This window comes from Schistocerca gregaria, chromosome 11 (genome assembly GCF_023897955.1).
Source record: "Schistocerca gregaria isolate iqSchGreg1 chromosome 11, iqSchGreg1.2, whole genome shotgun sequence".
Lineage (NCBI taxonomy): Eukaryota > Metazoa > Arthropoda > Insecta > Orthoptera > Acrididae > Schistocerca > Schistocerca gregaria.
In genome coordinates this window covers 50728112-50755777 of record NC_064930.1, presented here as the reverse complement: position 1 = coordinate 50755777, position 27666 = coordinate 50728112, and the positions used below count along the sequence as shown (strand labels likewise).

Below are 27666 nucleotides of genomic sequence, written 5' to 3'. Positions count from 1 at the left end.
TCAGATTGCTACCAAATTTTTTATGTTGATAGAGAATCAATCAAAATTTGGATTTAGTTCATACTATGTGCTGTCATTCAGCAGAACAAGTGTAAATATGAATTAAAAGTAGCACCAGAACTAATATGTAACTAATATGTATAGTTTCCATGCAGAAGTTGATTGAGTGTTAGATCATCATAGCAAGGGTCATGCGTTCAAACCCCATTGATGAAATTTTTTTTCGCTGGTTTACACATGAAAATATTACCAGGTGTACTGGTAAGAAATGAGCGTTTTTTTGTGAAAATGAAGCACTAATTTTGAATTGAAAAGTACAAACATTTTATTCAAAGTACTGACTATTGCTTTCTATACATTTTGACCGCCTTTCTGGCAATTTGTGGACACCACACCAATAGAAATGTTTGTCTTTTGAAGCAAACCAATGAGACACCCAATTTTCGACTTCTTCGTAGGAATTTAAGTGTTCCTCAGCCAATGCGTGTCCCATTTATGAAAAAAAAAAAAAAAATGGTAGTCGGAAGGGGCCAAGTCTGGTGAATACGGCAGGTGGAGTAGCAGCTCCCAGCCAAGTGTTTTGATTGTATCCTGAACCAGTTTTGCTTTGTGTGCAGGTGCATTGTCATGTAAAAAAATTACTTTGCCACGTCTTCTGGCCCATTCTGGTCTTTTTTCGATCAGTGCATTGTTCAAATTGATCATTTGTTGTCCGTAGTGATTAGTAGTCACAGTTTCACTGGGTTTTAGACACTCATGATACACCACACCTTTCTGATCCCACCAAACACAGAGCATTGTCTTCTTGCTGAATCGTTCTGGTTTTGCAGTTGATGTTGAGGGTTGTCCCGGATTAACCCATGATTTTTCCCGTTTAGGATTCTTAAAATAAATCCATTTTTCATTGCCAGTAATAATTCGATGCAAAATAGATTTTCTTTCATGTCTTTGAAGCGAAATTTGACAAATGGTTTTTCGGTTTTCCATCTGTCTTTCATTCAATTCATGTGGCACCCATTTTCCACACATTTAGATCTTTTCCATAGCTTTCAACCAGTCAGAAATTGTTTGTTGTGCAACATTTAGTATTGCTGCCATTTGCTTCTGACTCAAGTATCATCTTCATCCAATATTGCTTGCAATTCGGTGTCTTCAAACTTTTTTGGTAGTCTTCCACATTCTTCATTTCTTACATCGAAATCATTATTTCTGAACCGTTGAAACCATTTTTTGCATGTTGCTTCTAATAGAGCATAATCACCATATGCCTCGACAAGCATTCGATGTGGCTCTGCAGCACTTTTTTTCAAGTTAAAACAAAAAATTAATGCTCTCTGCAAATTATCACTTTCTGGTACAAAATTCGACATTGTTATCACGATGATAACATATGATGTTGTTTGTTCCATGACTTGATGTATACTAAATATCTTTTACAGTGTCATACCCGCAAAAAAAAAAAAAAAAAGGGCTCTTTCACAACAAATGTTCCCCATTGACACATTTGTATTTTAACGCTCATTTCATACCGGTACACCAGGTATTGTTATTGTTGCGATCTTCAGTCCAGAGACTGGTATAATGCAGCTCTCTAGGATCAAGTGCAAGTCACTTCATCTCCAAGCAACTACTACAACGTACATCCTTCTGAATCAGCTTACTGTATGCGACTCTTGGTCTCCCTCTATGATTTTTACCAACCACACTTCCGGCCAGTACTAAAGTGGTGATTCTTTGATGCCCCAGAATGTGTCCTGCCAACTGATCTCTTCTTTTAGTCAGGTTGTACCACACATTTCTCTTCTCACCAATTCTACTCGATACCTCCTCATTAGTTACGTTATCTACCCATCTAATTTTCTTCTATAGCACCACATGTCAAAAGCTTATCTTCTCTTCTTGTCTAAACTATTTATTGTCCATGTTTCACTTCCATAAATGGCTACACTCCATACAATTACTTTCAGACAGGACTTCCTGACACTTAAATCTATACTCAATGTTAATAAATGTCTCTTCTCTAGAAATGCTTTTCTTGCCATTGCCAGTCTACATTTCATATCCTTCCTTCTTTGACCAACATCAGTTATTTTGCTTCCCAAATAGTGAAACTCACTTACTACTTGAATTATCTCATTTTCTAATCTAATTCCCTCAGCAACACCTGATTTACTTCAACTACATTCCATTATCCTCATTTTGCTTTTGTTGATGTTCTTCTTGTATCTGCCTTTCAAGATACTGTCCATTCTGCATGACTGCTTTTCCAAGTCCTTTGCTATCTCTGACAGAATTACAATGTCACCAGCATTCCTCAAAGTTTTTATTTTTTTCTTCCTGGATTTTAATTCCTACTCCAAATTCTTTTGTTTCCTTTACTGCTTGCTCAATATACAGTTTGAATAACATCAGAGATAAGCTACAACCTTGTCTCGCTCCCTTCTCAATTGCTGCTTCCCTTTTGTATCCCTCGATTCTTATAACTACCATCTGTTTTCCGTGCCAATTGTAAACAGTCTTTCATTCCCTGCCACCCATAGAATGTGAAAAAGACACTGTCAAATGCTTTCTCTCAGTCTGTATATACTAGAAATATAGGTTTGCCTTTCTTTAACCTATCTTCTATGAGAAGTTGTGTTCCTACATTTCTCTGGAATCCAAACTGATCTTCCACATGGTCAGCTCTGCCAGTTTTTCCATTCTTGTGTAAAGGATTCGTGTTAGTATTTTGCAGCCGTGACTTATTAAACTGATAGTTCAGTAATTTACGTACCTGTCAGCTCGTGCTTTATTTGGAATTATTATATTCTTCTTGAAGTCTGAGTGTATATCGCCTGTCTCATACATTTTGATGACCAGACGGAACAGTTTGGTCATGGCTGGCTCTCCCAAGGCTGTTAGTAGCTCTAACGGAATGACGTCTACACCTGGGGCTTTGTTTCGACTTAAGTCTTTCAGTTCTCTGTCATATTCTTCACGCAGTATCATATCTCCCTTCTCATCTTCCTCTATGTCCTCTTCAAACAATGATAAATTCAGGTTGGAATGTAACAGTATTACGAGAAGGAAAGTTGCTACTCAGCATATAGCGGAGATACTGAGTCACAGATAGGCACAACAAAAAGAAAAAGTTCTTAAGTGTGAAAATCTTTTTGTTATGCCTATATATGTCCTCTTCCATTTCCATAAGATTGCTTTCAAGTACATCTCCCTTGTATGGACCCCTTTTGTACTCCTTCCACCTTTCTGCTTTCCCATTTTTGCTTAGGATTGGAATCCCATGTGAACTCTTGATATTCACACAGGTGGGTCTCTATTCTCCAAAGGTCTCTTTACTTTTCCTATTGGTGGCATCTATATTTCCCTTAGTGATATATGCTTCTAAAACCTTACATTTGTCCTCTAGTCACTCCTGCTTAGCCATTTTGCACTTTGTGTGGATCTCATTTTTTAGACATTTTTATTCCCTTTGTCTGCTTCATTTATTTATATTTTCTCCTTTCATAAAGTAAATTGAGTATCTCCTGAGTTACCCAAGGATTTATAGTAGCCCTCATCTTTTTACCTACTTGATCCTCTGCTACATTCACTATTTCATCTCTCAAAGCTACCCATTCTTCTTCTACTGTAATCCTCTCACCTGTTATTGTCAATTGCTCCCTAATGTTCCCTCTGAAACTCTCTACAGCCTTTGGTTCTTTCAGTTTATCCAGGTCCCATCTTCTTAAATTCTTGCCTTTTTTGCAGTTTCTTCAGTTTTAATATGCAGTTCATAACCAATAAATTGTGGCCCGAGTCCACATTTGCACCTGGTAATTTTTGGTAATGTAAAATCTGGTTCCTAAATCTCTGTCTAATCATTATATAATCAAACTGAAACCTTCTGGCATCTCCAGGTCTCTTCCATGTATACAACTTTCTTTCATGATTCTTAAACCAAGTGTTAGCTATGATTAAGTTATGCTCTGTGCAAAATTCTACCAGGCGACTTCCTCTTTCAGTCATTACCCCCCAGTCCATTTTCACATACTACATTTCCTTTTCTTCCTTTCCCTGCTATCAAATTCCAGTCCCCCATAACTATTAAATATTTGGCTCCCTTAACTATCTTAATAATTTTTTTGATCTCCTCATCTGTGAAGCTAGTTGACATATAAACTTGTACTACTGTGATGGGTGTGGGCTTCATGTCTATCTTGATTACAGCAGTGCATTCACTATGCTGTACATGGTAGCGTATCTATGTTCATATTTTTTTCTCATAGTTAAACCTACTGCATAGTCCCTATCTGATTTTGTATTTATAACTCTGTATTCACTTGACCAGAAGACCTGTTCCTCCTGGCTCTGAACGTCTATAATTCCCACTATATTTAACTTTAACCTATCCATTTCCTTTTTTAAATGTTCTTAGCTACCTGCCTCATTAAGTGATCTGACATTCCACACTCTGATCAGTAGGGCACCAGTTTTGTTTCTCCTGATAACAATGTCCTCCTGAGTAGTCCCCACCGAGAGATCTGAATAGGGGACTATTTTACTCAAGAGGACGCCATTGTCATTTAACCATACAGTAGATCTGCATGTCCACAGGAAAAATTACAGCTGTAGTTTCCCCTTGCTTTCAGTCTTTCTTAGTACCAGCACAGCAAGGCCGTTTTGGTTGATGTTACAAGGCGAGATCAGTCAACCATGCAGATTGTTGCTCCTGCAACTACTGAAAAGGCTGCTGCCTCTCTTCAGGAACCACACGTTTGTCTGTCCTCTCAACAGGTACCCCACTGTTGTTGTTGTTCCACATACTGTACAGCTATCTGTATCTTAGGGGGGGGGGGGGGGGTATGAGCCTCCCCATCAACAGTAGGTCCATGGTTCATGTGGGGGTGGGGTGTATTATTATATGGGACTATTAATACTTCCACATGTGTGATGCAATTGTTTCTTTATTCTACTGTTCCAATTGTTTATATATATCCTGTGAAACTACAAATGCACATATTGGTTCATCATGAGTGATGTCCGTTCTGTTGCATGTCTGACAGAACACCATGCCAGTCTATACACATGTATTCTATAGGTTTGCTACTTTCAACTAACAAAGCAAAAGCACACTGTCAAAAGAACATTTCTTCAAAATTCAAAAAGCCTTTTACATGTCAGAAAAATGTTTAACAGTTTCATATGTAAACAATTAAAACAGATTGACACTAGTGGGGAATTGAAAGCGGGACCTTTGGTGCGATGAGCTCACAGTCTACCAACTCACCTGTGTGAGATGTACAAAACTATCACTCACAGATACACTTTTCCTGTGCTCCATAGTTCTGGTGTTGCTTTTAATTACCATTTACATGTGTTCTACTGGACGACAGCACATAACATGAACTAGATTAGTGTTTTCGTTGACACTCTGTTGACATTCGATGTTTGGTACTGATCTGTTGAATTAGATCAGTGTTTTAGTTGATACTCTGTCGACATACGATGTTTGGTACTGATCTGAGTGCCTGACATGCGGAGATTTGGGTGTAAGACTTGCCTAGTTTACAGTATTGTATTTTTGTGGTTTATAGTGTTTTGAACCCGCCCCCCACCCCCACCCCCCTCCCCCATGAACCACGGACCTTGCCGTTGGTGGGGAGGCTCGCGTGCCTCAACGATACAGATAGCCGTACCATAGGTGCAACCACAACGGAGGGGTATCTGTTGAGAGGCCAGACAAATGTGTGGTTCCTGAAGAGTGGCAGCAGCCTTTTCAATAGTTGCAGGGGCAACAGTCTGGATGTTTGACTGATCTGGCCTTGTAACATTAACCAAAATGGCCTTGCTGTTGTGGTACTGCGAACGGCTGAAAGCAAGGGGAAACTACACTCGTAATTTTTCCCGAGGTCATGCAGCTTTACTGTATGATTAAATGATGATGGTGTCCTCTTGGGTAAAATATTCCAGAGGTAAAATAGTCCCCCATCCGGATCTCTGAGTGGGGACTACTCAGGAGGACGTCGTTATCAGGAGAAAGAAAACTGGCGTTCTACGGATCGGAGCGTGGAATGTCAGATCCCTTAATCGGGCAGGTAGGTTAGAAAATTTAAAAAGGGAAATGGATAGGTTGGGAATTAGTGAAGATCGGTGGCAGGAAGAACAAGACTTTTGGTCAGGTGAATACAGGGTTATAAATACAAAATCAAATAGGGGTAATGCAGGAGTAGGTTTAATAATGAATAAAAAAATAGGAGTTCGGGTAAGCTACTACAACAACATAGTGAACGTGTTATTGTGGCCAAGATAGACACGAAGCCCACGCCAACTACAGTAGTACAAGTTTATATGCCAACTAGCTCTGCAGATGACGAAGAAATTGATGAAATGTATGATGAGATAAAAGAAATTATTCAGGTAGTAAAGGGAGACGAAAATTTAATAGTCATGGGTGAGTGGAATACAAGGGTAGGAAAAGGGAGAGAAGGAAACATAGTAGGTGAATATGGATTGGGGCTAAGAAATGAAAGAGGAAGCCGCCTGGTAGAATTTTGCACAGAGCATAACTTAATCATAGCTAATACTTGGTTTAAGAATCATGAAAGAAGGTTGTATACATGGAAGAACCCTGGAGACACTAAAAGGTATCAGATAGATTATATAATGGTAAGACAGAGATTTAGGAACCAGGTTTTAAATTTTAAGACATTTCCAGGGGCAGATGTGGACTCTAACCACAATCTATTGGTTATGAACTGTAGATTAAAACTGAAGAAACTGCAAAAAGGTGGGAATTTAAGGAGATGGAACCTGGATAAACTGAAAAAACCAGAGGTTCTACAGAGTTGCAGAGAGAGCATAAGGGAACAATTGACAGGAATGGGGGAAAGAAATACAGTAGAAGAAGAATGGGTAGCTTTGAGGGATGAAATAGTGAAGGCAGCAGGGGATCAAGTACGTAAAAAGATGAGGTCTAGTAGAAACCCTTGGGTAACAGAAGAAATATTGAATTTAATTGATGAACGAAGGAAATATAAAAATGCAGTAAATGAAGCAGGCAAAAAGGAATACAAACGTCTCAAAAATGAGATCGACAGGAAGTGCAAAATGGCTAAGCAGGGATGGTTAGAGGACAAATGTAAGGATGTAGAGGCTCATCTCACTAGGGGTAAGATAGATACTGCCTACAGGAAAATTAAAGACACCTTTGGAGAAAGGAGAACCACTTGCATGAATATCAAGAGGTTTGATGGAAACCCAGTTCTACGCAAAGAAGGGAAAGCAGAAAGGTGGAAGGAATATGTAGAGGGACTATATAAGGGTAATGTACTTGAGGACAATATTATGGAAATGGAAGAGGATGTAGATGAAGATGAAATGGGAGATATTGCGTGAAGTGTTTGACATAGCACTTAAAAGACCTGAGTCGGAACAAGGCCGCTGGAGTAGACAACATTCCATTAGAACTACTGAGAACCTTGGGAGAGCCGGTCATGACAAAACTCTACCATCTGGTGAGCAAGAGGTACAAGGCAGGCGAAATACCCTCAGACTTCAAAAAGAATATAATATTCCCAATCCCAAAGAAAGCAGGTGTTGATAGATGCGAACTATCAGTTTATAAGCCACAGCTGCAAAACACTAACTCGAATTATTTACAGACAAATGGAAAAACTGATAGCAGCCAACCTCGGGGAAGATCAGTTTGCATTCCGTAGAAATGTTGGAACACGTGAGGCAATACTGACCCTACGACTTATCATAGAAGAAAGATTAAGGAAAGGCAAACCTACGTTTGTAGCATTTATAGACGTAGAGAAAGCTTTTGACAATGTTGATTGGAGTACTCTCTTTCAAACTCTGAAGGGTGCAGAGGTAAAATACAGAGAGCGAAAGGCTATTTACAATTTGTACAGAAAGCAGATGGCAGTTATAAGAGTCGAGGGGTAAGAAAGGGAAGCATGGTTGGGAAGGGAGTGAGACAGGGTTGTAGTCTCTCCCCAATGTTATTCAATCTGTATATTGAGCAAGCAATAAAGGAAACAAAAGAAAAATTCGGAGTAGGTATTAAAATCCATGGAGAAGAAATAAAAACCTTGAGGTTCGCCAGTGACATTGTAATTCTGTCAGAGACAGCAGTGGACTTGGAAGAGCTGTTGAACGGAATGGACAGTGTCTTGAAAGGAGGATATAAGATGAACATCAACATAAGTAAAACGAGGATAATGGAATGTAGTCGAATTAAATCGGGTGATGCTGACGGAATTAGATTAGGAAATGAGACGCTTAAAGCAGTAAAGGAGTTTTGCTAATTGGGGAGCAAAATAACTGATGATGGTCGAAGTAGAGAGGATATAAAATGTAGACTGGCAATGGCAGGGAAAGCGTTTCTGAAGAAGAGAAATTTGTTAACATCGAGTATAGATTTAAGTGTCAGGAAGAAGTTTCTCAAAGTATTTGTATGGAGTGTTGCCATGTATGTAAGTGAAACGTGGACGATAAATAGCTTAGACAAGAAGAGTATAGAAGCTTTTGAAATGTGGTGCTACAGAAGAATGCTGAAGATTAGATGGGTGGATCACATAACTAATGAGGAGGTATTGAATAGAATCGGGGAGAAGAGGATCTTGTGGCACAACTTGACTAGAAGAAGTGATCGGTTGGTAGGACATGTTCTGAGACATCGAGGGATCACCAATTTAGTATTGGCGGGCAGCGTGGAGGGTAAAAATCGTAGAGGGAGGCCAAGAGATCAATACACTAAGCAGATTCAGAAGGATGTAGGTTGCAGTAAGTACTGGGAGATGAAGAAGCTTACACAGAATAGAGTAACATGGAGAGCTGCATCAGACCAGTCTCAGGACTGAAGACCACAACAACAACAACAGTGTTTTGAAAGTTGTTGAGTTCAAGCATGCTGTTGTGGAGCAAGTCTGTAATGGACATACAACTGTCTCCTGTTTCAATGTTATGTATTTTCGATTCATCAATGTACAGCTTTTCGTCCATGGTGGTGGTTGTTAAAACTGAAACCAGATGAGAATAAAGGCGTATTTGTTCAGTTGGTGGCTCGAAAATGCTTTTCTTCAAATTCTTGACAGCCGTAAATAGTTATCTACAAAAAGTTCTAAATGCATTTCTTCAGTGTTCTACCAGTGAAGCAAAGTATACCACCTGCTTTACTTACAGCTGAGCCTATATGATCATTCCATTTAATATTGTAATGATGTGTTACACACTGGTATAAGTATGAGTCACTGATTCCAGTTGTGACTTGTTGATATTCTAGTGATGGGGTACTTCATTTTTGTTTGCTTTATGAAATGCACAGTTTGAAGGAAAGGACAGATTGCTTCTTATCATAAAGAAGACCCATCAAGTTGCAGACAGCCACAATTAAGACACATTGTGCCTGTCTGCAACTGGATGTGCCTATTTATGGTAAATATCAATCTGCCTTTTCCTTCATTTTGATGTTCTTATTTGGAGTTTCCATTGTTTGAAATGCACAGTTTTACAGTTCTCAACATCTAAAAATAGTTGTCAATCTTTGTACCACTTCAAAATCTTATCACAGTCTGACTGAATAATGTGCTAATTTTGTCAGATTGTACTTCATTATAGAATTAATATATTGCCTATGAGTTCATTCATCTGCAACAGAAAGAACAAAGCTGCCAAACGATTCACCGGGGCGCATCTGAAGTAACTTCTACATCTGTTGATGACTCTCCATCCACAGTAACTTGCTGCATCCTCCCTACCGCGAAACCCTCAGTCCAATCACAAATTATCAATTATATCTTATGCAATTATACTTTGGATAATAATATTAGGTGCGATTCTGAATCAAATGCCTTTCAAAATTTGAAAAATACTTCATCTGCCTGACTGCCTCAATCCATAATTTTAGAATGTCATGTGAGAGCGAGTTGGTTTTCCCATGAGTGATGTTTTTGGAATTTGCACTGGTCAGTGTAAAGGGGGGGGGGGGGGGGGTCACTCTGTGTGAGAAAACTTCCCTCTTAACAGTTCAGTCAAGTGTTTGTTATGTTGGCATTGTGGACACAGCTCTCTCTTCATGTCTGTAATGTCTGTGACCTGGCACATACATGGCAGTGATACAAAAAATATTTTGGTTTTGTATGATATTACCTCAAAAATATTTTGGTTCTTCTGGTGTTACCTATGGCACAGTACAGACAATGAGAGAATAAAGACTTTTGAAATGTGTCCCTATAGAAGCGGGCCATATTTACGTGCAAGTTCTATGCTTAGGAGCTTATACCAAAAACTGTATTATAAATTTTTTTATTTGTTTTAAGTTTTTGGCGTGGCTCTCATAATCGTAAAACACATAGACGTAATTATTTTGTACGGGTTTATTTGGCTAAATGTTTTGGTGTACACAGGACATAAATTAAGTTAGCAGTCACCACAAAAACACCATGCTCGCTCATGTCAGATTCCAGATGGTGCCTAGTCAGCTGGCAAAATTACAGAGACTTTCAAAAGATTTGTTAATGGAATTTTGGATGCTTGATGTGAGTTAGATTTTTTAGAAACCTGATTTCTTCCATACCTTCTCTCATCCAACGACTCAGCATTTTTTACTTCCAGTTACCGGAATGTGGATTCTTCGTCTCTTGAAGCTGTGTAACACCATTTTCAGATAACTGTATTCTGTTATGAGATACCATGAGAAATTATTGTGTTCGAAGTGTATTCAGTTTCTACTTCGCAGAACATCTGGTACAAGGTAGCTATAAATTTAGAGTTTTATACTGTCGTCATATTTGACTCTTTAATTGACCTGCAACAAGAATATTTAATTGGAAAATTAACATCATGCAATGAATTTTCCCACTTTCAGAAACTAATCTCTTACTCTGTGGCTGTGCCTCTGAAAGAAAATTCCATGTACTCAGCACACTGCAAAATCAAAACTTGTGGTACCTACTTTTTACACACTTTCTGCTCATTTACTGCCACATGCCTGCTTACAGGTCCTCTATTTAAATTAGCAGAACCCTTTAACTTGCTCTTCTTCAATGGTTCTGTATGACTTCTTCAATCTGTCCTTTTTTCCTGAGTTCGTGCAGATAGTTGTTGTCTTGCAAACGTCTCCATCTGTTGACTTAGTGATCGAGACGTGGCTGCACGATCCATTACAGCTGTGCGGATAAGATGCCTGTCATCTCGACTGCTAGTGATACGAGGCTGTTGGGATTCAGCACGGCGTTCCGTATTACCCTCCTGAACCCACGGATTCTATATTCTGCTTACAGTCATTGGATCTCAATCGACACGAGCAGCAATGTCACAATACAATAAACCGCAATCGCGATAGGCTACAATCCAACCTTTATCAAAGTTGGAAACGTGATGGTAAGCATTTCTCCTTACACAAGGCATTTCTCCTGAGACGAAGCATCAAAACAATGTTTCACTAGGCAATGCCGGTCAACTGCTGTTTGTGTATGAGAAATCAGTTGGAAACTTTCCTCACGTCAGCACGTTGTAGGTGTCGCCACCTGCGCCAACCTTGTGTGAATGCTCTGAAAAGCTGATTATTTGCACATCACAGCATCTTCTTCCTGTCAGTTAAATTTTGCGTCTGTAGCACGTCATCTTCATGGTGTAGCAATTTTAATGGGCAATAGTGTAGTACTGTAATTTGTTTTTCAGTAGTGGTCATATGTCTTTTTTTTGTTTGTTGTCATTATTGCCGCTGCTGCTGTTGATGTGGCCTTCAGTCTGAAAACTGATTTGAAGGAGCTCTCCACGCTATTAGGGTTATTTTTCCAAAAATGATTTGCTTGTTGTTGCCAGTCTGCATGTTATATCCTCTCTACCTTTGCGTTTGTGATATTTTACTTCCCAAACAGCAAAACTCACGTGCTACTTTCAGTGTCAAATTTTCCTAATCCAATTCCCTCAACATCATCTGATTCTGTTCAACCTCCCCAAAGTAAGACTGTTTCATTAGCACCAGGCAGTGAGAGAAAGCTTCAGGTGATAAGTAGAAATTTCAGTGATGAAGCTTTCTCTTTGCAAGCCATATAGCAAACAACAACTGAAATATAGACAGATGGCAATATTTTATTTATAAAATATGTCTTCCACTGTGCACGTGTGTGTGTGTGTGTGTGTGTGTGTGTGTGTGTGTGTGTGTGTGTGTGTGTATGTGTGTGCGCGCGCGCACGCCAAGTGAAACCATTACATATTCATTAACTTTTTTTTCTCTTGTAGTTAGTTCTATTATCATTATCATTAGTTTTGTTAGCCCAAACACACGGTAAATCAACTGCACCACCAAAACTACACAAGTCGCTATTTGTTGTCACAGCATTGTCAATGCTCATTCTGATCTGTGATGGGCCTCTCTTACACACAGGCCCAAATACATTGGAATCACACACTTCAAAACAAACTTCAGCTGAAAACTATCAGAGAAAAATCTAGAATGTAGGAAAATATAGATGGTTACTTACCATAAAGATGACACATTAAGTTGGAGACAGACACAACTTAAAGACACGTACATATAAGCTTTCAGTCACAGCCTTAAAAAAAATTCACACAAGCAAGCACACCTCACACACTCATGAATGCCAACTCCAGCACCTCAGACGAAACTGCACTGTCACATGGAATGGAAGCAGCAATCTGGAGGAGGTGAGGAAGGGGAAGCAATAGCATTGTATGAGTGATGGGAGAGAAGAGTGCCGTCTGATTGAGTGTGCAGAGACTACACTGCTTAACACTCACAGCGTCAGGAGGTTGTGGGGCAGAGAGGAGTGCAATACGGAGTGAAAAAGGAGAGGACTGGGGAAAGATTTCTGTGTGCATTGGGTGAGGATGGCAGACAAGAGGGTGGGAGACGAGAATGGGGAGTAGGTGATAGGACAGGAGGAGTGGAAACTGTTGGTTGGTTGGGTGCAGGTTGAGGCCAGGATAATTTCAGGAACAGAGAATGTGTCATAAGGATAACTCCCATCTCCGCAGTTCAGAAAAGCTGACGATGGAGGGGAGCATCCAGATGGCTCGCTTAGGGAAGCAGCTGTGAAAATCGAGTCTGTTATGTTCTGATGCTAATTATTCCACAGGGTGGTCTACTTGGCTCGTGACCACAGTTTGGCAGTGGCTGTTCATCCCGGTGGACAGCTAGCTGGTAGTTGTCCCAATATAGAAATCTGTGCGATGATTGCAGCAGAGCTGGAGTGTGACGTGGCTGCTTCCTCTGATAGCCCGGCCTCTGCTTTGGTAGGATAAGCCTGTAGCAGGAATGGAATAGGAAGTGCGGGATGGATGGGCTGTGCAGGTCTCGCACCTGGCTCTTTCACACGGATATGATACCAGTGGCAAGTGTTAGGATTCGGGGCGGCATGGGGATGTTCTAGGATCTTGTGGATGTTCTTATTTAGTACTTGTACAGCCTTATTTTCTGGTAAGAGTTATACGACCACCCTCCCCTCTTCTCATCTTCTTTGTAGTTTCTGAATTTACCTTGAAATTTAAATTATTTTTAAAGTGTTATAAAAATGGAGTGATTGTTGTTGGTGAATGTATTTTTTATGAAATCATCACAAAGCTTGATTTTTATATTGTCATGAAGATATATATTAACTATGAAGTGAATGTACGTAACATTGAATCTGTGTATTGAACTATGTCACAGACCTGTGTGTCACCACCACCAAGATTTCAGGAATGGAGGGGGAGGGCATATCGCACTCGAGCCCTTTTCTCTAATTTGAAGTTTATATCCATTTGGAGTCTATGAAAACACTTAGATTATACTGAAATCTGTTGTTCTGTCATGACTGCTGAAAGTGTTTGTATTAAGTTGCACTATTTCATACTGCACTTTATCAGTAAGTATTAATATTATTGGTCCCAAGTTCTGATTCTGTGTTGAAGTCTGCATTGAATTATGATAATGATCATCTCCACTAAGTGGAGTGTGTAATACACCCCTGTTTGAAGGAAAGTCTGTTTCTGCAGTTAACTTTTGTTTTTTTGCTGTTATTTTGTGTTCTTAAACAAGTAACATAATCTTATCGGGAAATCACTAAATTACAAAAGTTCTTGGAAATGATTCACACAATGAAATATTATATTTAACAATATTAAGTGAAGGAAAGTTGCCACTCACTACATAGTGGAGATGCTGAGACGCAGATAGACACAGCAGAAAGACTCTCACAATTATACCTTTCAGCCCTTAAGGCCTTTGTCAACAAATGTCTGTCTATTGTTGATGAAGGCCTTAATGGCTGAAAGATATAACTGTGGGAGTCTTTTTGTTGTGCCTGTCTGCGTCTCAGCGTCTCCACTATATGGTGAATAGCAACTTTCCTTGTCATAACATTGGACATTGGTACCTTCCCTCCTGGATTTTCCGTTCTTAACCACATGTTGTGCAAAGGAGCAGTGGTAATTTTTGCTTTGGACATTGTCACTTACTGTTAAGGGTAATGGTAAGTTATATAAGCCCTTTGCACTCCATCCGTTAATTAGCAGCATTCATTGCATATTTTGTGTGAACTTGAGACTTCTAGTATAGGATTGTCATGTAGCTCAAAGATACATTTAATTGTCTTGCACAGGTAGATAATTAGTTGCAAGATGTCGGTTAAACAATTTTATTATAGCCATCCATATTCATATACAACTACATGCAATTATGAAAAGATAGCAAGTTTTCTCTTTCACAATCCAGTTATGAGTTTACCTTTAATATTTGGCACATAAGTAAGTAAACAGTGTTCAGTCAATACATTCTTTTACAAGATCAGAAAAAATATTAGTCACCTTCTTGCACAAGCACAATGGTTGGTTAGGAGAGCTGTGGAGGGTGTACAACTGGGACCGGCAGTCACGTGACCCTCCGCCCAAGTGAAGTGGTCTGTGTGCAACACTTGTTTGTACAGAATTGACACAGTAAGGTGGGTCAACATGGAAACGTGACAGAAATAACATAAAGGATGTGCCCGAGACCACACAGTAAATGAGGTTTCCAAATTTCTCAGTGCAGGAATGCTGACTGTCAGACGTGTGTATAAAGAATGACGTACCACTGCAGCTGTGTAGCACGGGGTAAGAATAGAGATGGTAGAAACACGCTAGTCGACAGGGGCCGGAGACGAGTGTCGCACCTCCTTGTCAACGGCAGTCGTTTTTGAACCAGACAGGAATTGCTGGTGTCAGTGAATGCAGGTCCATCTCAGTCAATTTCCAAGTGACCACTGTGAAGAGAACACTGAGAAGTGACGTCCCTCTTAGGTGCACGTAAAGTTGCAATTCCTCAGTGAGTCAAACGGTGCAGAAACTAGACAGTAGCCGACTGGAAACATGTAGTATGGTCCAACGAGCCTCCTTTTCTGATGATGTGAGGCATCGAGACAGAGTGTGGAGGGTACAGTTTGGGTCATAGGAGGTTCTGTGATGTTTTTTTTGTTTGTTTTTTCCATTGAAGTTACTATGAATGTGAATTGGGATCTTTATTGTAACATTTTTTGTAACCATGTGTTACCCTTTCTTCTGTATCTTCTTAACAGGTATGCTGAGGACATTCCAGGCATTTAACTACAGAGTGTGGAGGATGGTTCTGCGGTGTTTATGGGTACTTTTGCAGTGTGACTAATTGAAGTTACTGAGAACGTGAACTGGGATGTTTATTATAACAGTCTTCATTTTGTGCACCTTCACAATGATTACACGGTGGGCACTCTCAGCTTACAAGATGACAATAGCCGTGATCACAGGGTCACACACATATGTTCTCAGTTTGGCGCACACTGATGGACCCTGTCACACCTTGACAGGCCCTCTATGTCAAATTAAACCTACAAAATGTGTGGGCTGTTTGGTACAGTGGGTGAAATGTAGCAATCAACACAGTACAGTTTTGGCAGCTCTGTGGGGTCTAATCCTGTATGAGTGGCATATTTCAAGAAACTTGTGGATTCTCACTCTTTCTTGCTGAACTGAAGCCTATTCAGTGCTGGAGTGCGTGTTACATAATATCTCCTAAATAATTTTTTATCTGGTGTGCTTACATTGCAATTGACAGTGAATCTTGTGCTCGCTGTCAAGCTAGGCATAAATGTGAGAGTTTTTCACTCTCAGAGAACTTTTGAGAGTAACACGTCACGTAAACAGTGCAGAGAATCAGCTTGCCGGCAGCACCCGAGACTGGGGCAAGATCTTAGGTAGTCACACTCTGCAAGTTTAGATGTGTCGTTTGTATGGCAACTTCCAACTCTCTAGAGTTGCTGACCGTAGCTTCCATAGGAGGAAAACTATACCGGCACTGTCAGGAGAGCTGTGAGTAGTCGGAGAGTAATGTGCAGCCGTATTGTGTCTGGGATTTGTGCCGTATGTCGCAGTTTTTGCCCTACCGCATCTTGATAAGATTTTTCGCCGTACTTATGGACACGTAAAATGAAAATACCCCAGCAACTATGTGTTTTGAACAGTAATTTGTGACTTTGGCATGTTCCTGAGAAAAGAAATCACCTGTTTGACCTCCTACATGAACAGCACGAGCAGTTAGCTTATTTCAGTATGTCTGGACTTAAACTGTGTAACATAACAGAGAACTTATAAAAATGTCATAGACACATTATATAGCATTAATAAACAGAAAAAGAAAATATTGAAACTTCCCGGCAGGTTAAAACTGTGTGCCGGACCGAGACTTGGGACCTTTGCCTTTCGCGGGCAAGTGCTCTACCAACTGAGCTACCCGAGCACGACTCGCGCCCCGTCCTCATAGCTTTACACAGTTTTAATCTGCCAGGAAGTTTCATATCAGCGCACACTTGGCTGCAGAGTGAAAATCTCATTCTGGAAAGAAAAATATTGTCCCTGAGGATACTTGATCCTACATGAATACAGAGTTTTCCAAAAACATGTTACCACTTATATGAGATTGACTTTTATTTTATTATTTATTATTATTTTGTGTTTATCTTATTATAAAAACACATGCTGTGTACACAAGTCGAAATGGAACTAGTGCACTTCTTTGACCAGTAATTCGTGGCTCTCGGTGCACGTGCTTAGTCTCTCTACCGTACCTCATTCAATCATTTATGTAGGTATAGAGTAGACAACTTGTGTTATGCATTCTTTGAGGTCATTAATGACAGTATGTTTTGTAGAATACAGGTGTTCTTTCATCGTTCTCCAAAGCCAGAAACCACATGGAGTCAAATAGGATGACTGTGGTGACCACACCAAGGGGTCCACCTCTTTCAGTCTGGCATCTACGAGATGTTCGATCTAGGTAATATGAAACCTTTAAGGAAACATGTAGCGGTGCATCATCTTGCTGGAAGTAACCTGATGTTACAATATGGAGGGGAAGATTATCATCAACAAATTCTGCAACATCTGTGGGTAAGAATATCCCCTTACAGTCTGATCATCGAAAAAATGTCAACCGAGCACTCAAAACTTCAAAATGCTGCTCCAAACATTAAATTTCAGAGAGGATTGAGTGTGTGCTCTCTTAGTTTATGAGGGTTGTGTATACTCCGTCACAGTTGTGCATATTTGTATTGCTGTTGACATGAAATGTAGCTTCATCTGACATTCAGAACACAACATTAAGGTCTATGTGCACCATTTCTAATAACACTTCTGCAGCGAGTACAACAGCAGTTTTATCAGTGACAGATAGAGACTTTATCATTTGAAAACCTTACGTCTTCATTCCCAGATCGAGGTGGAGAAATCTTAATAGACTTGTCCACACGATTCCCATTTCGGATGCTAATATGGTACTTAACTTTGCTGAACTCCTAATCATTGTGCCTGGACTGGTTATGTTGTTATCTTCCATTCAAATACTTGCTGTAGTCCATTGTTTCCTTTACAGTCATTGGTCTCAGGCGCAGTGAGCGTAAATTTCTTGTGCAGTCGACGAATAGGTAAAAGGCTTTGAGGATCCTTATGAAATCGCTGCTGAAATTTCTTTCTTGCTGTTGAGGGTGACCCAAATTCTACCATCCAAGCTGCTACCTTCCTTCTCTCTTACGAAGTAAGTCGGGTGACCATCTCTGGTCTGCAACAAAACAAAATTCAAAATTATGTATTAACATACGGGTGGTAATATCGTTTCGGATGAACCTGTATAAAAAAATGAAGGACAAACTCGCGAGTTATCAGCTGCGCAGTTTTAACACTGGAATTGAACTGTTCTGTAAATGTATACCGGCACAGTCTGAACAGTTGAGACTACTGTCACGTCGGATACTTACAGTGAAGTGAATGTTATTAATGTGTCAGTAAGAAAAGTGATGAACAAAAGCTGTCAGGAAGTGGAATCAGGACGAAGTTCTGCATTTAATCAGTTTATATGAGAAAAGATCAGTGTTATGGAATGTATGGTTTCTGGGCTAAGGGAACCAAGTTAAGAAGCAAAGTTTGTTGGCTGACATTGGTGCAGTTTTTAACATTTCCACAAAATGTATTTACCAGAATATTCTCAGTTTAAAGGACCAGGCAAACTAGTTTCGTAACATATGTTAATTAACTTACATAAACAAGTGACATTACGTTTGAAAATAATTGTTTTGGAAATCGAAAAATTGCCATTTAACTTCAAGAAGCGGTAATACGGCTATATCTAGTTTTATATGTTGTGATATTATTGATTGTATTATTATATTTGGTGTTAAAGAACAGACCTTCCAGAATTAGAGGTGGTTCCTGAAGTCAATATAAGTAAAATTGTTCAGGTAAAAGTGTGCCCAGATATGCTTCATTTATCAGATATCCACCCTGTTTGGCTCTTGAAGAGGTGTGGGTATCAAGATGAAATCTGGCATAATTTTTATTTCATCGCAATTGTTATTTTACCAAATATTAAAGAGAATAAATGTACCCAATGCTAGAAATACTACTGTCACAAGCTGTCTATCTTTAACACTCATGAATTTATGCCCAATAGTGCTTGCTTGGCAGTCTTGGGTCCAGTTATAAGGAGTATTTCTTCCATCTCCATTTCTGCCATTCTCATAAACTTTTGATATTATTGTAGATCTCCCACCACAAGCTCTGCTATGAGATTCTTGTATGCTCCAAAATCATCCCTCCATGTAATCCGCTCTGTTATCCAACACGAACATGGTCTTTATGTTTTTTATTTGCCACTCAAAGTATTGAAAGTGCAGCTGCAGCCAGACACTCTTCCATCACAACCTCTTCCTTTACACACAGAACTTGTGGTGAGCACTCTCTCAGCTCTCACAGACTCTCTCACTCCAGTGTGTGTAAACACTTCAGGCATCTGCTCTCACAACTCTATCCCAGACTACAGAAAGTAGCCACAAGTAACTATCAGACAATAACTATTGGCAAAAAATTTGCCCTCAGTGCAAACAGTTCTTAGAGTACTATCTGAGAGTTCCAAACTGTCTAAGAGCAGAAACCTCACTTGTATCCTAGCTCTTAGGTGTGTCTACCAGGACCCTCAAGTATCTGGGAAATGGCCAGTGATATGGCTACTTCATCTTTCGACAACAGGGCTACTTTGTGTTTGGTGTTGTGCAGTGCCATCCTCCTTTATGTGGAATCATCTGTAGCATTAATGTAAATACAAAATAAGTTCCAATCCTCCAAAGTAACATTACTAAATAGCTAAGTAAAGACATTAAAATCCCATTTTCATCCAGGCAGCTGTCCCTCAGTTATGGCTCTGCTTTGTTATGATACTTTATAAGATGTAATTCCATCTTTCTCCAGTTGTAACATTTCTTTAAGAATTGCGGCAACATATCGTTCAACTTCTTACTGCAGTTTAGGAATAGTGTGTGGGTGAGTTTTGCAACAAGCAATCTTAAGATGTCCATACAACAGAAAGTCAAATACAGATAAATTTTGAGATCAAGTGGATTAATAGTTCCTGAAAACACTGACTGATCTGAGAAAGTCGTGCTCTTGTTGGCAGTTACAAACTGTACAGTTCTCCTGAAACCATGGTGTTGTAGCTGATCTTCAGACATTGTAGTCACAAATTGTGACACCGTCTGTACACAGCACTTGCCATGCTGTGTCACACAAGAATGTGATAAAAGATTTGCCTATGTCGTGTTATGCACCAAACATACACTTTTTGTGCTTTCTGGAAGGATTTGTACAGAAATTGTGAATTTTTTGTAGTCTCAGTATGTGAATTCTGTGTCTCCACGTATTTCTCGAAATGGTACCGTGCTTCATCGAACTGAAACAGATTAGAGGGGTGTTCCTCATTTAATGATGTGAATGACATGAACCACTGTTAGAAAATTGCACAGCATGAATTCTGCCCAGGTACATCTTTAAAACACAGAAACAGTGCCATCTGTGTGACACATACAGAGAAACATTAGTGGCTAGATAGGCATTGTACAGACTTCGTGGGACCTGTAGAATACCCAGCTCCTACACCTCACGTGTAAGCTTTTCTGATATTATACTTTTGGTCAACCACACCTGCTGTGTCTCCCACATGTCCTGTATTCTGGAACTTGCTGTGCGCCGGCTTGCTGGTGGCCGTACTTTCGTCTAAAGGTATTCTGAGTCTTGTTGTTATTGGCTCATCTAGTGTACTGGGTGAGAATGAATACTCTGTCCTGTAATGTGTACCACATTGCTTCACAGTAAATCAATGATTATACCCAGAAAAAAAAGGTATTTGATAAGGTTGTGTCATGTTTTAGACACCTTGGAACTGTGTGTTTGCTTATCTGATGTCATATGTATACTCCACTAATGAACCAGAGCATTGTGACCACTGACCACCACGAGACTGAATGGCACCAGGCAGTGTTATAGAGACGTGACCCAGTACATGGATAGGGATCCATTCTAGCAAGAATACGGGCTGTAGACGGGGAAATCCATTGATGTAAGAGACTTTGTCTAAAAGGACAGACCTGAGGACTAGCATCATGGAAACGTCAAAACTTGTTAGCTGTTTACGTGCTGCTGTTGTGAGTGTCCATGGGAAATGGTCAAAGGGCAGTGAAACAGTGAGTAGGCGACAAGGTGTCGGATATCTACACCTCACTGAGGAATGTGGAGGTCGGATAGTTGCCCACTCAATAAAGCAAGATAAGACCAACCTGTGGCAGATTTGATGACAGAGTACAATGCTGGTGCAGGAAAAAATATTTTTGTTCAGCACACATTACTAAACGTGGGTCTCCGGATCACCTACCTCCGTTTGTGATCGACATTTTCACAACTGTGGTAGCATTGTGCAGCAGAATGACTGTCCCTGTCACGATGCCTAAATTGTGCTAATGTTGTTTTTAGGGGAATGATAGTGAACTTGTGTTGATGTCCTGGCCACCAAACTTGCTTGGTTTTAACCAAGTGGAACACACCTGGGACATTATTTGGCACTAACTCTGTGCCCACAAACCGACAGCCCATAATTTATGGGAATGCGTGACCTGTGCAATGACGTCTGACGTCACATACCTCTGGAAAAGTACCGACGACTTGTCAAATTTGTGCCACGCAGTATCGCTGCTGTATTGTGTTACAGAGATGGCTCGTCACATGTTATTGAAACAGATGCTCGTAATATGCTCATTTCATTAGTGTGGGTGTTTGTCTTTTGAAAGTATCTTGTGCCTCACGTAATGCAATGTCTTAATATTTACATTACAGGTGACCAATAAGGCAGATTCGTCACACATGTTCCACCAGGTGTTCCTTGTGGAGGACAATGTAAGTTGTTCTGAAATATTTATTTTCAATGACCACAAATACAAGTCAGTACTATTATTTAATCTCTACTATTAATTAATATCATACATATGTTGTTTTTATGTAATACTAGCTGTTCCCAGCCATGCATTGCTGTGAGCCGGTCTGAGTAAATGGAAAAGAAAGAAAGAGAAAGCACTTTCTAATAATAATTTTTTCATAATGTGGGCCCACAGTCATAATATATTTCTTTAAAGTCAGTAGCGCCATTAGACAGTAAATGTACCACTGCAAATAAAAAACAGTCTAATGGTGGTATTGACTTTAAAGACACTTTCTAATATTTATGAATATTGATACATGCCCTATTCTCCTACTCACTTCTCCCTTCTGTCTCTGTCCATCCCTTCCTCTCCCATGCTTTGTCCACCTCCTCTGTCCCCCTCTCTCTGTCCATCTTCTCCTCCCCCTGTCTCTCCAGCTCCTCCTGCGATCCCTCTTTCCCTGTCTCTCTGTACACCACCTCCTCCTCCATTCTGTGTCCATCTTTCCATCCCTCTCTCTCCATCTCCTCCTCCATCCTCTCTCTGTCCACATCCTCCCTCCTCCTTTCCACTTCCTATGTCCATTTCCCTTTGAGCCTTCGCAACCGGCGGCTGCTTCGTCAGGAAAGAGGTAAGGAAAAGGAAAGATGAAAGGATGTGGGTTTTAAGGGAGAGGGTAAGGAGTCATTCCAATCCCGGGAGGGGAAAGACTTACCTTAGGGGGAAAAAAGGATAGGTTTATACTCGCGCGCGCGCGCACACACACACACACACACACACACACACACACACACACACACACACACACACACACGCATATCCATCCATACATACACAGACACAAGCAGACATATTTAAAGGCAAAGAGTATAGGCAGAGATGTAAGTCAAGGCGGAAGTGTGGAGGCAAAGATGATGTTGAATGACAGGTGAGGTATGAGTGGCGGCAACTTGAAATTAGCGGCGATTGAGGCCTGGTGGATAACGAGAAGAGAGGATATATTGAAGGGCAAGTTCCCATCTCCGGAGTTCGGATAGGTTGGTGTTGGTGGGAAGTATCCAGATAACTCGGATGTTGTAACACTGTGCCAAGATGTGCTGGCCGTGCACCAATGCATGTTTAGCCACAGGGTGATCCTCATTACCAACAAACACTGTCTGCCTGTGTCCATTCATGCGAATGGACAGTTTGTTGCTGGTCATTCCCACATAGAAAGCGTCACAGTGTAGGCACGTCAGTTGGTAAATCGCGTGGGTGCTTTCACAAGTGGCTCTGCCTTTGATCGTGTACACCTTCCGGGTTACAGGACTGGAGTAGGTGGTGGTGGGAGGGTGCATAGGACAGGTTTTACACCGGGGGCAGTTGCAAGGGTAGGAGCCAGAGAGGGTAGGGAAGGTGGTTTGGGGATTTCATAGGGATGAACCAAGAGCTTACGAAGGTTAGGTGGACGGCGGAAAGACACTCTTGGTGGAGTGGGGAGGATTTAATGAAGGATGGATCTCATTTCGGGGCAGGATTTTAGGAAGTCGTATCCCTGCTGGAGAGCCACATTCAGAGTCTGATCCAGTCCCGGGAAGTATCCTGTCTCAAGTGGGGCACTTTTGGGGTTCTTCTGTGAGAGGTTCTGGGTTTGAGGGGACGAGGAAGTGGCTCTGGTTATCTGCTTCTGTACCAGGTCGGGAGGGTAGTTGCGGGATGCGAAAGCTGTTTTCAGGTTGTTGGTGTAATGGTCCAGGGATTCAGGACTGGAGCAGATTCGTTTCCCACGAAGGCCTAGGCTGTAGGGAAGGCACCGTTTGATATGGAATGGGTGGCAGCTGTCATAATGGAGGTACTGTTGCTTGTTGGTGGGTTTGATGTGGACGGATGTGTTAAGATGGCCATTGGAGAGATGGAGGTTGACGTCAAGGAAAGTGGCATGGGATTTGGAGTAGGAACAGGTGAATCTGATGGAACCAAAGGAGTTGAGGTTGGAGAGGAAATTCTGGAGTTGTTCTTCACTGTGAGTCCAGATCATGAAGATGTCATCAATAAATCTGTACCAAACTTTGGGTTGGCAGGCTTGGGTAACCAAGAAGCCTTCCTCTAAGCGACCTATAAATAGGTTGGCATACGAGGTGGCCATCCTGGTACCCATGGCTGTTCCCTTTAATTGTTGGTATGTCTGGCCTTCAAAAGTGAAGAAGTTGTGGGTCAGGATGAAGCTGGCTAAGGTGACGAGGAAAGAGATTTTAGGTAGGGTGGCAGGTGATCGGCGTGAAAGGAAGTGCTCCATAGCAGCAAGGCCCTGGACGTGCGGGATATTTGTGTATAGGGAAGTGGCATCAATGGTTACAAGGATGGTTTCCGAGGATAACAGACTGGGTACGGATTCCAGGCGTTCGTGATAGTGATTGGTGTCTTTGATGAAGGATGGGAGACTGAATGTAATGGGTTGAAGGTGTTGATCTACGAAGGCAGAGATACGTTCTGTGGGGGCTTGGTAACCAGCTACAATGGGGCGCCAGGATGTTTGGGTTTGTGAATTTTAGGAAGTAGGTAGAAGGTAGGAGGGCGAGGTGTCGGTGGGGTCAGGAGTTTGATGGAGTCAGGTGAAAGGTTTTGTAGGGGGCCTAAGGTTCTGAGGATTTCTTGAAGCTCCGCCTGGACATCTGGAAATGGATTACCTTGGCAAACTTTGTATGTAGAGTTGTCTGAAAACTGACGCAGTCCCTCAGCCACATACTCCCGACGATCAAGTACCACAGTCGTGGAACCCTTGTCAGCCGGAAGAATGATGATGGATCGATCAGCTTTCAGATCACGGATAACCTTGGCTTCGGCTGTGGGCACTACTCCCAACATCACCACAGCCGAAGCCCAGGCTATCCGTGATCTGAAAGCTGATCCATCCATCATCATTATTCCGGCTGACAAGGGTCCACGACCGTGGTAGTTGATCGTCGGGAGTATGTGGCTGAGGGACTGTGTCAGCTTTCAGACAACTCTACATACAAAGTTTGTCAAGGTAATCCCATTCCTGACGTCCAGGCGGAGCTTCAAGGAATCCTCAGAACCTTAGGCCCCCTACAAAACCTTTCACCTGACTCCATCAAACTCCTGACCCCACCGACACCTCGCACTCCTACCTTCTACCTACTTCCTAAAATTCACAAACCCAAACATCCTGGCCGCCCCATTGTAGCTGGTTACCAAGCCCCCACAGAACTCATCTCTGCCTACGTAGATCAACACCTTCAACCCATTACATGCAGTCTCCCATCCTTCATCAAAGACACCAACCACTTTCTCGAACGCCTGGAATCCGTACCCAGTCTGTTATCCCCAGAAACCATCCTTGTAACCATTGATGCCACTTCCCTATACACAAATATCCCACACGTCCAGGGCCTCGCTGCAATGGAGCACTTCCTTTCACGCCGATCACCTGCAACCCTACCTAAAATCTCTTTCCTCGTCACCTTAGCCAGCTTCATCCTGACCCACAATTTCTTCACTTTTGAAGGCCAGACAAACCAACAATTAAAGGGAACAGCCATGGGTACCAGGATGGCCCCCTCGTATGCCAACCTATTTATGGGTCGCTTAGAGGAAGGCTTCTTGGTTACCCAAGCCTGCCAACCCAAAGTTTGGTACAGATTTATTGATGACATCTTCATGATCTGGACTCACAGTGAAGAACATCTCCAGAATTTCCTCTCCAACCTCAACTCCTTTGGTTCCATCAGATTCACCTGTTCCTACTCCAAATCCCATGCCACTTTCCTTGACGTCAACCTCCATCTCTCCAATGGCCAGCTTAACACATCCATCCACATCAAACCCACCAACAAGCAACAGTACCTCCATTATGACAGCTGCCACCCATTCCATATCAAACGGTGCCTTCCCTACAGCCTAGGCCTTCGTGGGAAACGAATCTGCTCCAGTCCTGAATCCCTGGACCATTACACCAACAACCTGAAAACAGCTTTCGCATCCCGCAACTACCCTCCCGACCTGGTACAGAAGCAGATAACCAGAGCCACTTCCTCATCCCCTCAAACCCAGAACCTCTCACAGAAGAACCCCAAAAGTGCCCCACTTGAGACAGGATACTTCCCGGGACTGGATCAGACTCTGAATGTGGCTCTCCAGCAGGGATACGACTTCCTAAAATCCTGCCCCGAAATGAGATCCATCCTTCATTAAATCCTCCCCACTCCACCAAGAGTGTCTTTCCGCCGTCCACCCAACCTTCATAAGCTCTTGCTTCATCCCTATGAAATCCCCAAACCACTTTCCCTACCCTCTGGCTCCTACCCTTGCAACCGCCCCCGGTGTAAAACCTGTCCTATGCACCCTCCCACCACCACCTACTCCAGTCCTGTAACCCGGAAGGTGTACACGATCAAAGGCAGAGCCACGTGTGAAAGCACCCACGCGATTTACCAACTGACGTGCCTACACTGTGACGCTTTCTATGTGGGAATGACCAGCAACAAACTGTCCATTCGCATGAATGGACACAGGCAGACAGTGTTTGTTGGTAATGATGATCACCCTGTGGCTAAACATGCCTTGGTGCACGGCCAGCACATCTTGGCACAGTGTTACACCGTCCGAGTTATCTGGATACTTCCCACCAACACCAACTTATCCGAACTCCGGAGATGGGAACTTTCCCTTCAATATATCCTCTCTTCTCGTTATCCACCAGGCCTCAATCTCCGCTAATTTCAAGTTGCCGCCACTCATACCTCACCTGTCATTCAACATCATCCTTGCCTCCACACTTCCGCCTTGACTTACATCTCTACCTATACTCTTTGCCTTTAAATATGTCTGCTTGTGTCTGTGTATGTATGGATGGATATGTGTGTGTGTGTGTGTGTGTGTGTGTGTGTGTGTGTGTGTGTGTGTGTGTGTGGGCGCGCGAGTATATACCTATCGTTTTTTCCCCCTAAGGTAAGTCTTTCCCCTCCCGGGATTGGAATGACTCCTTACCCTCTCCCTTAAAACCCACATCCTTTCATCTTTCCTTTTCCTTCCCTCTTTCCTGACGAAGCAGCCGCCGGTTGCGAAAGCTCGAAATTCTGTGTGTGTGTTTGTGTGTTTTATTTATTGTTCCTATCTACCGGCGCTTTCCCGCTTGGTAAGTCTTGGAATCTTTGTTTTTAATATATTTTTCCCATGTAGAAGTTTCTTTATACTCTATATTGTCAATACAATCTGAAAGGAACATATACTACAATGAAGCGCTGTCCATCTAGATTTGTTCTAACTCAGCACATGCTCAATATGTTCACCATTTCATTTCCTAACTTCCTTCAAACGAACACTGAAGTTAGTGATTACCCTACGACACATGTCGTCCGTAATTTCACTACAAACTTGAAGAATAAGTCTTCTGAGCTCCATTAAATCACGTGGATGTTTCAGGAAAATTTTTTCCTTTAGGTACCCCCAAAGAAAAAGTCACATGGATTGGGGTCTGGACTATTGGGGGCCCAATTTTATCCGTCATTGAAGGGACCTGGAAACCTGAGTGAAATGATCCGCATGTCGAAATGCTCGTGTAAAAACCCCAACATAGTGTTTGCAGTATGTGGCCTTACACCATCTTGCATGAACCACTTTATGTTGAAGGGCAAGGCAGTAGCAAGAAGCTGTGGAAGGACGCTATTGTGAAGCATGCTCAAATAATGCATGCTGTTCATAGTTTCTTCAAAAAAAAAAGGGTGCAATGAGTCCGTGACTGGAAATTGCTGCCCATGCTGTAATCCTCGGAGCATAATGATGTCGTTCATGAAGCACTTGTGGGTTTTCAGTGGCCCAAAACCATAGATTCTATTTGTTAACCACACCGCCTAAATGAAAATGCGCCTCGTCTGAAAACCAAACGTTGGTGAGAGTTTCTTCCCTATCCTCCGCCCACTGAGCAAACAGTAGT

At 41.6% G+C, this 27666-nt stretch overlaps 1 protein-coding gene across 4 annotated transcripts in view; it reads left to right on the top strand.

Moving 5' to 3' along the window:
• Window positions 1-27666, top strand: part of LOC126295151 (zinc finger protein 721-like) — a 201094-nt gene that overhangs the window by 49742 nt on the left and 123686 nt on the right. For all 4 annotated transcript variants that reach the window (XR_007552392.1, XM_049987439.1, XM_049987441.1 and 1 more), the window contains exon 2: window positions 21652-21711. Coding sequence is in view for 3 of the 4 variants with exons in the window: in XM_049987439.1 (XP_049843396.1) it covers window positions 21652-21711 (60 nt within the window). In the remaining variant the exon portion in view is untranslated. The remainder of the gene's footprint in view (window positions 1-21651; window positions 21712-27666) is intronic.